Source organism: Suillus subaureus (assembly GCF_016647635.1).
Source record: "Suillus subaureus strain MN1 chromosome Unknown BJ212scaffold_29, whole genome shotgun sequence".
In the NCBI taxonomy this organism is placed as follows: domain Eukaryota; kingdom Fungi; phylum Basidiomycota; class Agaricomycetes; order Boletales; family Suillaceae; genus Suillus; species Suillus subaureus.
Window position 1 is genome coordinate 363,118 of NW_024538585.1, and position 14,847 is coordinate 377,964.

The 14,847-nt window shown below is 46.6% G+C and overlaps 8 protein-coding genes across 8 annotated transcripts; 5 read left to right on the forward strand and 3 right to left on the reverse strand.

The window, feature by feature from the left end:
- Positions 1–96: 96 nt before the first annotated feature.
- BJ212DRAFT_512162 (uncharacterized protein) lies at positions 97–1,427 on the reverse strand. The gene is made up of 4 exons (XM_041343376.1): positions 1,297–1,427; positions 1,102–1,241; positions 868–1,052; positions 97–803 (listed from the first exon to the last, which is right to left on the reverse strand). The coding sequence occupies exons 2-4, from the start codon at positions 1,153–1,155 to the stop codon at positions 341–343; spliced, it is 702 nt and encodes a 233-aa protein (XP_041190069.1). The 5' UTR covers positions 1,156–1,241; positions 1,297–1,427; the 3' UTR covers positions 97–340.
- Positions 1,252–2,612, reverse strand: BJ212DRAFT_512172 (S-adenosyl-L-methionine-dependent methyltransferase). The gene is made up of 9 exons (XM_041343377.1): positions 2,463–2,612; positions 2,389–2,406; positions 2,202–2,334; positions 2,103–2,141; positions 1,989–2,052; positions 1,872–1,940; positions 1,776–1,816; positions 1,668–1,723; positions 1,252–1,618 (listed from the first exon to the last, which is right to left on the reverse strand). Exons 1-9 carry the CDS (start codon positions 2,507–2,509, stop codon positions 1,456–1,458), a joined length of 630 nt encoding a protein of 209 aa, XP_041190070.1. The 5' UTR covers positions 2,510–2,612; the 3' UTR covers positions 1,252–1,455.
- Positions 2,613–2,621: 9 nt separating this feature from the next.
- On the reverse strand, positions 2,622–4,044 carry BJ212DRAFT_1374706 (translation initiation factor eIF 4e-like domain-containing protein). The gene is made up of 4 exons (XM_041336416.1): positions 3,644–4,044; positions 3,142–3,588; positions 3,022–3,086; positions 2,622–2,971 (listed from the first exon to the last, which is right to left on the reverse strand). The coding sequence occupies exons 1-4, from the start codon at positions 3,877–3,879 to the stop codon at positions 2,898–2,900; spliced, it is 822 nt and encodes a 273-aa protein (XP_041190071.1). The 5' UTR covers positions 3,880–4,044; the 3' UTR covers positions 2,622–2,897.
- On the forward strand, positions 4,045–5,691 carry BJ212DRAFT_1374708 (uncharacterized protein). The gene has a single exon (XM_041336417.1). The coding sequence runs from the start codon at positions 4,274–4,276 to the stop codon at positions 5,456–5,458; it is 1,185 nt and encodes a 394-aa protein (XP_041190072.1). The 5' UTR covers positions 4,045–4,273; the 3' UTR covers positions 5,459–5,691.
- Positions 5,692–5,802: 111 nt separating this feature from the next.
- Positions 5,803–6,447, forward strand: BJ212DRAFT_1374710 (uncharacterized protein). The gene is made up of 2 exons (XM_041336418.1): positions 5,803–6,228; positions 6,277–6,447. Exon 1 carries the CDS (start codon positions 5,823–5,825, stop codon positions 6,126–6,128), a length of 306 nt encoding a protein of 101 aa, XP_041190073.1. The 5' UTR covers positions 5,803–5,822; the 3' UTR covers positions 6,129–6,228; positions 6,277–6,447.
- Positions 6,448–6,853: 406 nt separating this feature from the next.
- BJ212DRAFT_512284 (uncharacterized protein) lies at positions 6,854–7,837 on the forward strand. The gene is made up of 7 exons (XM_041343378.1): positions 6,854–6,879; positions 6,929–7,007; positions 7,082–7,114; positions 7,168–7,282; positions 7,349–7,458; positions 7,638–7,766; positions 7,828–7,837. Exons 2-6 carry the CDS (start codon positions 6,993–6,995, stop codon positions 7,680–7,682), a joined length of 318 nt encoding a protein of 105 aa, XP_041190074.1. The 5' UTR covers positions 6,854–6,879; positions 6,929–6,992; the 3' UTR covers positions 7,683–7,766; positions 7,828–7,837.
- Positions 7,838–8,042: 205 nt separating this feature from the next.
- BJ212DRAFT_1374723 (uncharacterized protein) lies at positions 8,043–10,548 on the forward strand. Its single transcript, XM_041336419.1, has 10 exons — positions 8,043–8,147; positions 8,199–8,426; positions 8,488–8,667; positions 8,717–8,841; positions 8,892–9,023; positions 9,076–9,372; positions 9,424–9,528; positions 9,582–9,868; positions 9,927–9,965; positions 10,014–10,548. The coding sequence occupies exons 2-10, from the start codon at positions 8,221–8,223 to the stop codon at positions 10,437–10,439; spliced, it is 1,797 nt and encodes a 598-aa protein (XP_041190075.1). The 5' UTR covers positions 8,043–8,147; positions 8,199–8,220; the 3' UTR covers positions 10,440–10,548.
- A 1,416-nt stretch (positions 10,549–11,964) lies between these two features.
- Positions 11,965–14,234, forward strand: BJ212DRAFT_1301988 (uncharacterized protein; the record flags this gene model as incomplete). Its single annotated transcript, XM_041333201.1, has 9 exons — positions 11,965–12,170; positions 12,229–12,408; positions 12,459–12,580; positions 12,637–12,774; positions 12,827–13,114; positions 13,166–13,270; positions 13,374–13,609; positions 13,671–13,709; positions 13,767–14,234. 9 exons carry the CDS (start codon positions 11,965–11,967, stop codon positions 14,232–14,234), a joined length of 1,782 nt encoding a protein of 593 aa, XP_041190076.1.
- Between the last annotated feature and the right edge of the window lie 613 nt (positions 14,235–14,847).

Here is a 14,847-nt window from a genome sequence, read left to right on the forward strand (position 1 = left end):
TTGCGTTCGAATGTCTCGCTGACATCGCACTCTTGAAAGTGCGATGTATACTAGTAGCTGTCCGTGTGCGAACGAATCTGTGCGCAGGTCAAGCAGGTCGCAGGGGAAACTGTTTACGGTTTACAGTCCAGCTTAAACACGCTGGATTGAAAGTGGTTCAAGAATAAGAGTATGTTAAGAGAGGAATGAGTGATCGCATGTGGAGCTCAGAAGACACGCGTGCATTGGAAGGGAGGTGGTATACAATTGCAAAAGGAGGAGCTTCCGCAGGATCAAATGTTCTGTCCTTACATATGTCAGAATATACACTAAAGTAAGATATAAAATTTAGAATTTGAAATCACTCCTGTAAATTAAATACTTGACGGATTCGATTGGTAAAATCACATAAAGTAGATCCTCGAGGACCAGTCGCAGTGATGATGGGCATGTCAACCGAACGGTCGATGGGACTCATATAATACCGTCCAGCCCAAGTTGGCATGGTGGACTGTGCACTCTCCCGAATATCGGCGAGCTTTAACGCAGTATCCAGTCCAAGTTTCTGTACATCTTCTAGTCCAACTGGCTCTTCTCTCCTTGCTAGTTGTAGCAGACCTGGGACCAGCCATTCTGTGACCCCATAATCTTGAGCGAGTGCAACTTTATCTAGAGGTCTCGCTGCAAGCATAGGCTCCATTTGTTGAATAGCAAATTCCTGGACGCTGGTGAAGCTCCACATTTTGGATAGCTTCAATATCCCCGTCCACTCCTCGAGGGTCGCTGGAAGTCCATCCGAAGAAGGTGGCAAGCGGGTAAGTGGCCTTGCAAAGGCAAAAAGTCATCATGATCAGATTCCAAGTGACAAATCCGTGAAGCGATTCTCACATGGGATACAAAACCTTCATGAGAGACTGGAATTCTTCCTTCAGAATGCCCTCGAGAACGATAGGATCTGTGTCTGAATATCCCTCAGCTTTATCGGCTTGAACAGGCAGTAGAAACAAATCGCGAAAGATGTCTGACTGCGATTCTAGTGTGTCACGAGGCACTCTGAATAGACAGTCCTCGACCTGGGGCAGACAGAGTGAGCTGCTGCATGGCTGCCCGATAACGACTCACCAGAAATGTGACGAAAGTGAAGTAAAATTGCTCATGGTGTCTTGGAACAAGCATTGCAGGTTGATATCAGCCTCCTCGTGAATCGTGGTGATAAGAGTGAACGTTAACGTTTGGTGACGTTGTGTGCGAGGTTGTGGTACCTATTAAAGTATTATCGGCGCTAGTTAGGGGTTTGGATTTCCTAATTCGACATACTGTCCACATCTATTACTGACACTTGGTGACACGGTGGCGGGCACTAGGTGGAGGTAGGTGCTCAGTACAGTACATATAAGCACATGTCCCGTATATAGGCGTCACGATTTTGGAAACATAATCAAGCAGACAGATGTGTGATCCTTTGATGAAGAAACATCATAGCATCCGCAGGGTGTACATGTAGTAATGGAAAGATTCTCCGAGTTGGTTGATCTCAAGTGAAGTGTTTTGTGTTATATGTGCGCCAGTGAGATATCGTTTTCGGAAGTGTGGTTGTCCGAAAGTGATGTAGATGAAGATGCCATTGCGCTTAAGTATACTACCAATCCCCGTGAGACCAGAAAGTATGAAGATGTGAAGGGACTCACCGTATGACTTGAGATACCTCTGCTGTGCAGTCTTTGATGACTTGCTCTGGTGGATCCTGTGCACGTGGTCATCAGTAGGTCGTATGTTGTCATGATGATTAAACATACCCAGACGTCAGTGGAAGACGTCATCATTGCATCCATTGTTCCTGGGACCGGAAAGCGTGAGATTCCGAATAACGGCAACTAAAATTCATCATGTACCTTTATCGATGGCGACATCAAAGGATGCGGTATCTAGACCATCTAGAGTTCGGACGTCCTTTACTTTCCCTGTCAAAGGATTAACGTGTTTCCGATATTTTCTGAAAAAGTCACTACATGTCATCTCTGGGCGCATATCTTTGTGTCGGTTGCGCATCTTCTCGATCACAACGGGCGAATACTTTGGGAGAAATATGAGGTAAATCAAGACCATCACAGCAAGAAACATACATCAACGTTGACAATGTTTTTGTACCCATCTTCCCACATCTATTAGAACGACGGTGTTAGTCGCAAAATTACATGACATATGCAAGAGGAAAGACTTACGTCCTCCGAAAACTTTGAATTTCCACAACCGAGCATCAGGATGCGTGCAGCTCTATTGGGGATGAGCCTGCGGATGTCATTCGCAACATCCGCATAGGTTTTGAACCAGTCAAAAGAGGCATCCTCAGCTTCTCTAAGATTCATCTACGGTGTCTCATAACTCATCAAGAAACAGACGAAGACATACTGCTCGTATCTCTTGTCCCTTTATGGATGGTTTGGTGAATATGTGATCTTAGAAGCAGATACCTTACTACTCACCAGTACACTTCGGTACCGTACTCCTCATTCTTGTGGGGAAGGGACATGTTGATATCCAACTGGTGAAACTCGCGATTTCGCTGGATAGGTTGTTTACACCTAGGTCAACGCCGCGGAGTTTCATGGCAGCGAAAATTCCACCAAGTTGGATATGCGTCATAGCTTAGGGTCATTATACTCGTTTCAGTCTTATATGTATGGGCGGTAAAATCAGCTTGGCTTGAGAGCAATGAACTAACTGTGTTGAGGTAACACAGACAAGCCCGTAATTGTCTGCTACTACAATTCAAGATTCGTTTCGTATTCGATTATTTCCTTGTATGCTGGTAAGAAAATCAGGATACCAAGAAGATATTACGTTCGTATGATGTTGCATGTACACCAAAAACACAGGATAAAATGATCAGCATTCGTGCCATCACACGAAAAAGGCTGTCACGATGCGTCAGCAATAACCGGCATCCTCTCAATCGCGGAGTTGCGGAATGAAGATTTATCTTGCATCGAGTCTGTAGTTACGTTATTAAGACGGGACGCGAAGGGGATGGAAAAACCGCACCGTTATTAGATTTATACTCCATGATGGTCGATGGAGGAAGGTTGAGTACAGCGCGCAAGGTGTCCCTACCACACCAATTAGACCGTTGAAATCACGGAAAACAAATTGCGAAAGACGCACCGAATCTTCTCTCGAACCTTGGCATCCCCATCGACGCGATTCCACAAGCTCACGATGTCCTCACTCTGGCGCACGCTGATGGTGCAACCACAAATTTCTGGCCACCCTCCATCCTCTCCTTCCCCCTGTGTGCCACATTCATCAAACATGTCACCCACGACGCCCATAACGAGGTCCTCCCACACCCTGTCCGCCACCCCCTTACGCAATCGCACAATCCACTTTCCACCAGCACGATTCAGGGGGTCTTCCCATACAGGCCTGCGAACACCCGCATGAAACAGGAGGTAATCCGTAGTAGGCAAGAGCGCAGAAGGAGGTGAAAGGTGAGTTTGAAGTCCCCAAAAAGATTCGACGCTGGAGAAAGAAGCAATTTTTTTGATGCCTTCTTCATAATTAGTGATTTTATTCCCCGGAGCGCGCTGTTGTCGGAACCAGAAGACCCACCTGGGGAAATGGACGTTAGTCACGGATGAGAATGAGAAGGAAGCCACGAACATACGTATTCCGGAGAGGGTGAACGGGTAGCGGTGCGGGAACGTCAACGCCTCGGTCGCGCTCCTCGTGTGGCGGGTGTGCGACGGATGTGGAGAAATGCCTACTTGTAGGGGGTCGGGGACGTGTCTCTGCTGGGATGGCGGGTGTGGTAGTGGTAGTAGTTGTGGTTGTGGTAGTGCTAGATGCTGCATTTGCAAATCGAGTCTGGAATTGCGAGTGGTTTGAGAAGTAACCAGCCATCGTGAGTAGGATAAATAAATGAATAAAATTGCGAGAAAAAGATGTTAATTGAGTGTGGAGCACCAGGATCGGTCACTAGATGCAGGAAGAGAGGACGGTCGGTGAGTATCAGTGAGTATGGACAGATAAAGTATGGACAAGATGGTATCGTAGGTGATTGAGAAAAGCAAAGGATAATAGGATTAGTAAGCCGTAGTTTTGTCTCCTTTCACTCTCAACCACTACCACTGAATCTAGACTTCTGGGTCATAACGGCTAGACGACCACAAAGTACTTTTAGACAAGTACTTGCGTAGAAATCACTTCGCTCATTCAAGATACCATCGCATTATTGATACGCGTCCGCGTACTCTATAGACCCACTATACCAGCCATTCAAGATTTGAGCGGCACCATGTCGCACGCTAGACACCAGTCCTCATCGCCGCGTAAGTCGATGCGGGCATCCGAACCACTCTCGTCCCTAGATCAGACCATGCCAAATGGGGCACATTCTCTGGCACATGAACTCGCTGTTGCACTAATGCCTGAACCCGGAGGCGGGTCACGAATGCTCGCGGAGGAGTTTGGGATTGAGTATGACGAAGGCGCGGAAGGCATTGATGAAGATGACTGCGCACGTAGAGATGAGGAGCGTGAAGTGCATGCACCAGGGGATAGTCTGGCGAATGAGATTGGAGGAAGCCTAGCTGATGAGATGGGGGGCTCCAGTTTGGCGGACGAACTAGGCGGGAGCGGGAGTGCTGATGAGGATACCGATGAAGATGTAGAAGACAGTATGGATGGGGACGGGGGCGATGACTCGTTTATCCCAAGAAGACGAGAGCAAGATGCCATGGAGATCCTTGCACAAAATCTCGCTTCAACAGATCAATTCCTTGCACATTTACGCGCCATCGACGCTCTACCTACTTTATCCTTCTCACACACCTCGGACGCTGCTCCAAGCGCACACGTCCTGGAAAGATTGGCATCAGATATGGTCCGTGCCATTAACGAAGCTACAAAAGAACGGGAAAGTCAGGTGCGCGAGCTCATTGCGTATGAGCGCGAATTTCGCCGGCTTTCGACAGAGGTCGGTGGGAATGATGTCCTTTGTGAGTTGGATGATATTGACGAGGGCGAGACCGAGACCGAGCCTGTGCCGACGAAGCTAGATACCGTCGCCGAGGAAGACGAGCTTGAATCGTCTTATGCACCGTCCCTACCTTCGTCACCCGAAAAGCCCTCGTTCGCTGCACCCCAGCCCTCCAGTGCTGCTGCACCACTGCCGCACCTGGTGCAGCTGCGAACACATACAGCGGCACTGCTTTCATCCCTTACAACGATATCAGAGCAGGCACAGGTGAATGGAGCTGCTACAGCAGATTCGGGTCGGCGGATTCGTGCGCTGAAGAACCGTTTTGGTGGACTACGTGGGGAATGGGAAGGGGCGGAGCGCAGCCGTGGACGTATTGAACGGTGGGAGCAGGAAGGCGCAGATCTCAATTGCAGTAGGGTTGCGGAGGAGCACATGATTGCATTCCAACAGGCCATAGATGAGGCAGGGGTTAAGACACAGGCAATTATGGCGCGGTAGATGGTATGATGTAGGATGGACTTGACTACGCTGGAGGATCGCTACATATCTATTCACATTCATTCACTCGTATTACGATATTATACCAGCGCATCATTTATATTTTGCTTGTAGGACCAGTCACTGGTCCGATGTCGGTCATCTACTTAGTATGCAGCACTTCGTTTCCAGAAAATTATATGTAAAGGTCACGCGGACATATTTCAAGTGAATTTCAGCATTTTCAACTTCAACTTGATTTTGATCTGTATGATACAGTAGGGGAGCTCACAGTATGTAGGTCGCTTCTGCTTCTGCTGACACGTGAGGGACAAGGGTTAGTGGTGTGTTATGTAAGCAGTTAACTCCCTAACCCATACTACACATGCCTCGCAGCTCGCTACATCAGCAATACTTAGAATCCTATATCTTTTTCATGATTATTCAAGCACTCTTTCGACCTGCACAGACACTCGAAGACCTTTCACAAGAGCTTACTACAGATATAAATTGCATATCAGCCATACAACAAGCTCGCTACCTGAATTCTCGCCCTCCGGTCCTTAAATCCAGCAGTCTACACCTTGCATGGGAATGGGCACAGAGTCCAGCTGACCACCACCGCTTTGTCAATATGTTGCGAGTCTCTCCAGAGGTATTTTGCAACGCAACGATTCAAGTTTGCTCTTGACACGGTCACCGGTTGCCGTCGGATCAATCTCGTAGCACTCTGGTAGGACAATAGCACCAATACGTTTATAAACGCTGGCCTTCGTCTCGCCAGATGTGTTCTGATGGCTCCGTGAATTAGTACTAGTAACTCAGATATCCGCACTCACCTCATGTTGATCTTTTTTACCAAACAAGACCTTGTAATTTGCCTTTGCACTGATTTCCGCGATGAGTTTCCATATACGCGAGTGCTCGTTCTCGTTCCACTGAATGTCGGGTAGATTCTGTATCTTCTTCGATTTAGCCATGCGAGAGTATAAAGTAGAGTACAATGCGACTTAGCGCACTCCGAGCGGGATGGCCAGAAATGGTATATTCAATTTAGTTTCTATTTATTTTGCTGTATATGTGAAAATATCGATTTATTATGGACGCAGAAGCAGAAGCAGAAGCGACCTACTGTGAGCCTCCCTAGTAATATAGCTCAAACTTCCGACGTAACCATCGTAGTAAGCTCGCGAGTTGTACCTGCGACAGAGCAACTATCCCTTATTTCAAGCTGGGTATTCGATCTTGCCGTGGTTGTCTGATTGCTCACAATTAATCTCTCGTTCAGCGCAGAACTGCAAGACTTGTGTCGTCAACGTTCTTAGCATTCACTGTTGCTTACGCTCGATCGCTCAAGTTCGACGCCCGGCACGCTTCCAGTTACTAGCGAGTCCTATCGTACACCCCTCGAGTCTTGAACATGTCGTGTAACTACTAAAGAGGTCCGTAATAATTTGATACTCGGTCAATGACTCCGACTCGTCGGATAAGACTTTTCATAGAAGTGTTCCATCAGCTCCGAACTCAGCTTTTGATAAAAGCAAAAAGCTGCGAAATGTGGAACTCCCTGGTGTGTCAGGGTACAAACTGCCTGATGTAGTAGACGCTGACGAAAGGCTCGCGGATTTTGGTCTTCTGAATCAGTCTCCCAGACGACAATCATTCCAGCCTTTGAATGTGCGTATAAAAGGAATGAGGGCACCTCGCTCTGGATGCATTACTAGGGCTAGGTTGTGTCCATGGTTCAAATTACGGCGCGAGCAAGTCTCACGAACATGCTCTTCGGGGTACCTGTTTGGATAAGACTTTTCATACAAGCTTTGAGCTTTGGATATAAGCAAGCCGGTATGTGGGACCCTTTGGTGTGTCAGGACACAGACTGCCTGATATAATCTATCGATATGAAAGCAGTGGTCAAATGTTCTGCATGTTCTGAAGTCTTGTCTCTACATATACGATTGAATGATTTTACGGGAGTCCTTAACTGGTCATGTGACATACTGGATTTAAGTTCGAACCTTGTGAGTCACCCTTTTAAAACTTTGAGGTTCGATGTGCTGTAAGTGCAATTTTGAATTTACAATATGACGAAAATGCGCAATATAGCCTAGCGCATATTGTTCATGTGGATATTCCGATGCGAATGGGTTTTTTTGTTGCTAGATGGATCCGAGATGAGTCTAACTCCATACTGACTCAGATCACCATCATTCGAATATCTCAATGTCTTTCTCGAACATTCTGATTCACTTACGAGTATGAGATGCATCTATGTAGCGCCGAGGAACTTCTTGGCCAGGGCGTCTCTGTGACTCTTTTTGAACTGCAGGTATCAAATTTTGGCAGTTTTTTATGCGCTGTGGATGTGAACTAAATCATGTTTTGTTCAGTGAGACTCAGAACCCCATGTTAGATGGCTGTCAGAGAGTGCTGGACTGTGTTCATGGGCACGTAATCGGCGCCCCTTATCACATCAATTGCAACTTAATGCTATGTCGGCACGATGTAGGACTCGCGATAAATATATTTTCTACTAGCTTAGCGCTTGTTCAGACTTAATTTGGGATGTAGTGACAAGGTTTGACTGCTACCTTCTTTGTGCAGGCGCTCAAGAAGTCAATGCGTATCTTCTTCGCACAGGCTGCCGATTGAGATGCCAAGACATTACGGGCCAGATAAGTGTGTCCCGCATTTTTACATGCAGTAAACGGTCAGTCTCAGCCATCTTTTATAAGTACTAGTTATTGATTTAAACTTCCAGATCCACCTGCAAATACTTCTCAATGGACCGGCAGAGGCGTCTGTTAGTTCTTACGATCTTCATCTCGAGCGTCATATTCACTCTTTGCTGGTCATTTATTCTTTTCTTATGGCATAAGGAATATCTGGTTCTCCACGATCGTATTGTCCGCTCGATCATAACATATCCTACCGAACTCACTCTCATATCCACTGTGATATCCACGATTCTGTCTGTGACCACCACAGCGTAAGTTCAATAGCTGGTGCACGTAGTGCCTAGCTGACATCTGAGTACATTGATATTGCAGCCTTTTCACAGTCGCCGTCAAGCATGCACTCAGCCATTATATCACTCAGCCATTGTCACTAGTTGAACTTCACACCGCGATAGCCCTCACCAAACCTCAACCTCTTATTCGATGGAACCACCGCAAGCTATCTCTTATCACGGTGTTCATTGTTGGTTTGATCACACTTCTTAATTCAAGGTATGAAAATATTTCACGAGCATCGCAGCTGACTTGCGGCCTGCTACAGCTGGACGACATTGCTGTTGCCGACACACCTTACATGGCCTGTGCCGATCCAAGGCAAAGATCTGGACCTTGCAAGCCCTGCATTTGATACGCAGCTAGGTAACGATATGTATAATGGGAACATATGTAAGCACTGTATCTCATTATTATTTGGCCCATTGATAACTCCATTACAGCTTGGAAGAATGCCAGTTACATGCTTGATGTCATATTGCCCATGAGCGGGACTTCAGCCTCACGTTTAGCTATCGCAGGCGGAGATGACAGTGTCTTTGCCTTTAATGGTGTCTCATACAGCAAATCTAGCAGTACGTTCTGATATAACAGCATACCTAAATCAGTAACTTATTCTGTTCCTAGGTGGTATTGTTCCAGCGGTTGAAGAATACGCAGGCATGTCATTGACAACTTATGACATTGGTCTCAGTTACTATGGTGGAAAAGTCGCTGTCCATACTACGCCAGTCCTCGATAACGAACACTCCGGGCTTTCTAGAACTTATAACGTAACACAGCAGGGTCTTTCAGCATACATTACATGCAGTGCCCTTGATCCGAACGACACCCAGTACTCAATAAGCATCAAAAGTTCCGCTCTCAACAGTTACGAGATCATGTTTTGGAATATGACAGTAAATTGTCCTGAACCTTTTGGCAGTATGTCAGCGCAGTATACCCATATTAATGCAGCCTGATGTTGCTTGTTAGGCATTTGGAACACCTGGGCGACTGAGGAGTTCCAGAAAGGGGACGATACAAATGGCTTTCTCGGGATGATCATCTGTCCGGGAACAGAGAATGCCACTTCTTTTGGTATGTGAGCTCAACTCTGAAAGTGCCAATGTTGATCCTGATCTCCACCATAGACATCTTCCTGCAGGGCGAATGGGGATATAATTTCTTGGGTAAAACAGTTTGCAAGGTTGCCCCATATGTGGCCTCGTTCGATGTAACATACAACAATGGAAATATTTCCATTGATCGGCCTCGCTACATCCAGCCACTTCGGAACACCAGCGTTAATGTTACTGAATTCATCTTAAGCGTAGTGTGGGAGCTATCTTATTCCAGCCAGACAACATGGAGTAACCCTTTGGGAGAGCTGCTACATCTTAACGGAATAAACCCAACGCGCTCAGTGTTTGAGGTACTTGTAAGTAACTTCTTTTATGTTTGGTTATGGTAGAACATGGTTTTTACAAGTTAAACAGGAAGACTATTTCCGTGGCATTGTAGAGTTTTCTGCTACAGTGAGTATATATCACCTTTCCTATTTCAATGGGGTTGATGTACAGCAGTACCTTCGCTCTGCCTACTCTGCAGAAGGTGCTGCCACTGCGATGCCGGCCTTATACTCTGACCAAAGTGCTTTCAAATCCCTGAACGGAACCATGTCAGTGATGACCTACGGCTGGTCTAGCCATCACCTCACATACATCTATATTCTCGGAGTTCTGACAGTCATATGGGCTGTCACTGTTTCAGCTGCGGCGTATAGTCTGATCCAGGGACGTGCTCAATCGCATCCCTTATTTGATGCGGCAAACCCAGTCCATCTCATGATGGCAGCTTCGGCAGGAGGACTAGAAAACCTCGCAGGTTTTCACCCTGATGGCGTTACGAGTAGTGAACGTGTACGAGTGCGTCTCGAAGCTGACTGTGATGATCTAGGAGAAGGGGCGTCTAGCGGTTCTAGGATGCGGTTCAGGATTGAGTCGGCATAGGCTATCAGATGCAATGTGTACTTGGTCGTCATATCGTGCCAGTAAATTCATACACATTCATGTCGCCACTGACCAAGGTACTCCAGGGTAGCAAAACATTGATGCTGTCTTTTACTTATCCGAACTCGCAAGCTACTCGGTATTTTCCAGTAAGAGCCTTAAGGTCCTAAAACGAGTTAAACATGACGTGAAGACTGGCAGAATCTTACAAAAGTAGATTTTTATGCAACCTATTATCTATACTGTCGACTTCAGCGCCCTGAACTGGGCGCGTGCCTAAGCACCCACACCTGCTATCAAGTAAAGAGCATCATATCCACAAACAGCGATGTGCCTGATGTCCAACACTGGGTACACAGTTCCTTGCGCATGTGCTCTCGTCATGTTTTCATGCGTGTTTTTTTTCGCCCCCCAGTGTAGAGCCGAGATTATCAAGGGCACTGTCACGATGATGGAGGACGCTTTTCATACTCTCAAGCAATTTAGAATGTTCGATGCCGATGCATAGGTCTGTCTGATCTCAATCCAGCAATTGGTAATATCAATGCCTTCTAGTCCAAATAACTACTAGCATGCATATGCAGGTCTCCATATGCGACTCTAAATTACGTTTCTAACACTGATATGAGGCTCCAGTTGGATCACTCCTTGACTGCATGTGACCAACATGTGGCTCGAACAAGTTCCAGCCTGCCACTGATGCTAACGGATGTCGACATCAAATGTTGCAATGTGCTTAGTTCAGCTTACATACAAAAATGACAGTAAGTTGTGTTGTCTACTAAAAGCGCTCGTTCAAAATGGTCATTTCTCTTCGCCGGGGCGCTACAGTGATAGGGTTCATTCAAGTCTTACATCTAGCCTATGCTTACAACGTCTTTATGCGTGTGTATTCATCATGTTTTTTTCTTTTCTTTGCCCTCGGTGAGCGCTTTGAGTCTCTGTTATGCCTAGACTACTAATATGGAGCCAAGATTAGGTTAGGTTCCAGGGTCCGAGTCGTCATATCTGCACGACCCAGGTATCTCAATCTAGCAAACTTCTTTTATTGCACTTCATCCGAATGACCGCTAGTATGCATGCGGGTCTCCTTGTGTTGTTGTCCATGAGTTTTAGAAACGTAATCTGGACACCGATGGGTCTCCAATGTCACTCCTTGACTGACCGCAACAATTCTTTCTAGACTTGCCAGTGGTGCCCGCATCAGCACGCACGGGTGGCATACCATGGTCCGGCATGGCATAGACGATCGCACTTATTCAATCATCGTCGGTTTTCTCCGAGATACCGTGACAATGTCTGACTTCTATCTCTATATCTAGGGTCCTGAATGAGCGCTTGCTCCCACTTCGCATAGAGCACATGTTCTTCTGTGCTCGGCGGAAATGCCTGTGGCATCCTATTTTGGCATGCCAGATTCGCGTACGATCTTTGGGCAGTAAATCATACATGCGAAGTTTTATTCGTCCCTTATAACTGCTGCTCATTGACTTTGACTTCCCAACCCACCTACAGATAGTCCTTGATGGCTGTACAGAAGCTTCTGTTAGCGTTGACAATCCTCATCTCCACTTGCATATTCGCTCTTTGCTGGGGGTTCATGATTATTGTTTGGCGTCAACAATATGTGATTCTTCCCGACTCCGTCGCCAACCACATTGCAAGATATCCTACTGTACTCACCCTCATATCCACTATGGTATCCACGATTCTGTCAGTAATCACCACGGCGTAAGTTAAGATAGCTAGGTGTATATAGTGTTTCACTGACATCTGCATCTGCATCCAGTCTTTTATCGTTCGCTGTCAGAAAGGCAATCAACCATTATATCACTCGACCCATATCCCTGGCCGAACTTCAAACCGCAATAGCTCTCACCAGACCACAACCCCTTCTTCGATGGAATCATTACAAACTCTCATTTTTGACGTTGATTTTTGTCGGTTTGATTACGCTCCTCAATTCAAGGTTTGAAATTATGCTCACGAGCGCCATAACTGACACATACCCTATCGTAGCTGGACGACGTTCCTATTGCCGACACTGCTTTTGTGGCCTGTACCGATCAATGGCACAGATCTGGACCTCGCAAGCAGCGCCTTCGATGTGAAACTAGGTGATGAAATTGCTGTGCCAGAAAGTAAGGACTGTGTATCCTTATTCATTGAACGGTACCCATTGATAACTCCATTATAGATTACATACATAAGAATGGTTGCAATATCCTCGAAATTATGGCGCCAATGAGTGGGACTTCAGCCACACATTCGGCTGTTGTAGGCGGAAGTGACAGTATCTTCGCCTTCAACGGTGTCTCGTACAACATATCCAGCAGTGCGCTCTGATATGACAGTATGCCCAGATTGGTATCTCATTCTGTTCTCAGGTGGCATCCTTCCGGCGGTCGAAGATTATGCAGGCACGAAATTGCCCCCTGGCAGTATTGGTCTGGCGTACTACGGTGGAAAAGTCGCGGTCTATACATCACTCGTCAAAGACCGGGGCCGTTCCGGACTCACTAGAAATTATACAGTGACACAACAAGGTCTTTCGGCGATTATTACCTGCAGTGACCTAAGTGACCTTGATCCAAACGAGTTCTCGCTGAACTTTACAAGTACCAATTCATCAACTACAGCTTGGTGGCGAGGGACAGCTTCTTGTCCTCTCGGCAGTACGTCTGCATGTCCACCTGTATCTGACGTGGCCTAATTTTGTTTATTAGCGGGTGCTGGTAATTGGTCGACGATGGTGGATGGAGGTATTGGCTTTCTTGGTATTGTTGTTTGTCCCAATCCGGTGTCTGCGAATAGTAGAGCCGCATCATTCGGTGAGCGAGTTCAACGTTGAGAATTGCCTATGTTGATCGTCACTACTACCTTAGACATCCTCCTGCAGGGCATGGGATCAGTATAATTTCGTGGATGCAACAGTCTGCAATGTAGTACCATATGTGGCCTCGTTCGATGTGACGTACAACCAGACAATGATCTCCGTTGATCAACATCAACCTCGTGACATCCAGCCACTCCAGAGCAACGTCACCACCATTATATCGGCCGTAGTGAACACGCTGTCTGGCTCTAGCCAGGCGACGTCCACTAACCCTTTGGCGCTGTTGCTGTTGCTTAGCAGTTTAGACCCCACGAATTTGATGAATGAAACCTTGGTGAGCAGCTTTTGCTACATTGAGAATGGCAAACAAATTGTCTTACTTGTGAGTTCCACAGCAAAACTACTTCCGTGGCGTTGTAGAGTTTTCTGCCACAGTAAGTGAACGATTTCGTCTTACCTATCACTCTCAAGCGGGGGCTGATATACTGTAGTACCTTCGTTCTGCCTACTCCGCAGAAGGTGCCAATGTGAGCTCAACGATGCAGAACTTGTACTCGGACAAAAATGCTTTCAAATCCTTGAATGGAACTATGTTTATCACGACCTACGGTTTGTCCAGCAGACGCCTTACATACATCTATATTCTCGTCGTCTTCACGGTCATCTGGGTGGTCACTGTCTCAGCTGCAGTGTATGGTCTGATTCAGGAATGTATTCACCCACACATCGGTCCCATTTTTGATGCGTTGAACCCAGTTCATCTGATGATGGCATCTTCGGCGGGGGGACTAGAAACACTTGCAGGATTTAAAGATAACGGAGCTTTTGGGAATGGACGTGCACGAGTGCGTCTTCTAGATGGTCGAGGTGTGGCACCTGATGATGCAGTGAGAGGGAAGGCATCCGCTCAGCCTACTAGATTGACAATGCCGCGGTTCGAGATTGTACCCGGACCGTAGTTGAGCAGCCTACAGCTGAGCTGCTTGGTATAACATAACGTGCTGTGAAATATTCCATGTATTTTACTACCATGATGTGGTCATCTACTTGGTCAACTTGCCCTTACACCATGTGATTGTTTTTCCTTTCATCTAACACTTACAGTCTTGGCTTCTGAGTTACTTATATAAAGCCTGGTATTCTTACAACCAAACTATTACTGGCATGGGCTGATCATCTGAAGTTTTTTCCTTATGTCTTCACCTCAAGTGCTACTACTTTAAGCTGTCGCCATGCTGTAGTCAGTGGCTGTACCATGACGTGCTCATCGGGGTTTGCAATATTCGAGACATGTTTGAATATTGAATGTTGTGCGAAATGTGAAGATAATTTCGCTCTGCTCACATGTGGACAGTCTCTCAAATTCAAATCTCTTGCCAGTAGCAATGAAGAGTAAACTACATTTGCTGTCTGTTAAGAACCGTGTTGCTCAAGGGGGAGAGAGACTGACTCAGAGGGGCTTGGCCTCAGCTCATACGCTGTGCCCCTTACCCGAGTATGTGCCCTTCATTTCATATGAGGTCTGATGATGGTCCAACAAAGTCTGGAGGACTTCTGGAGGCTGGCTACTCT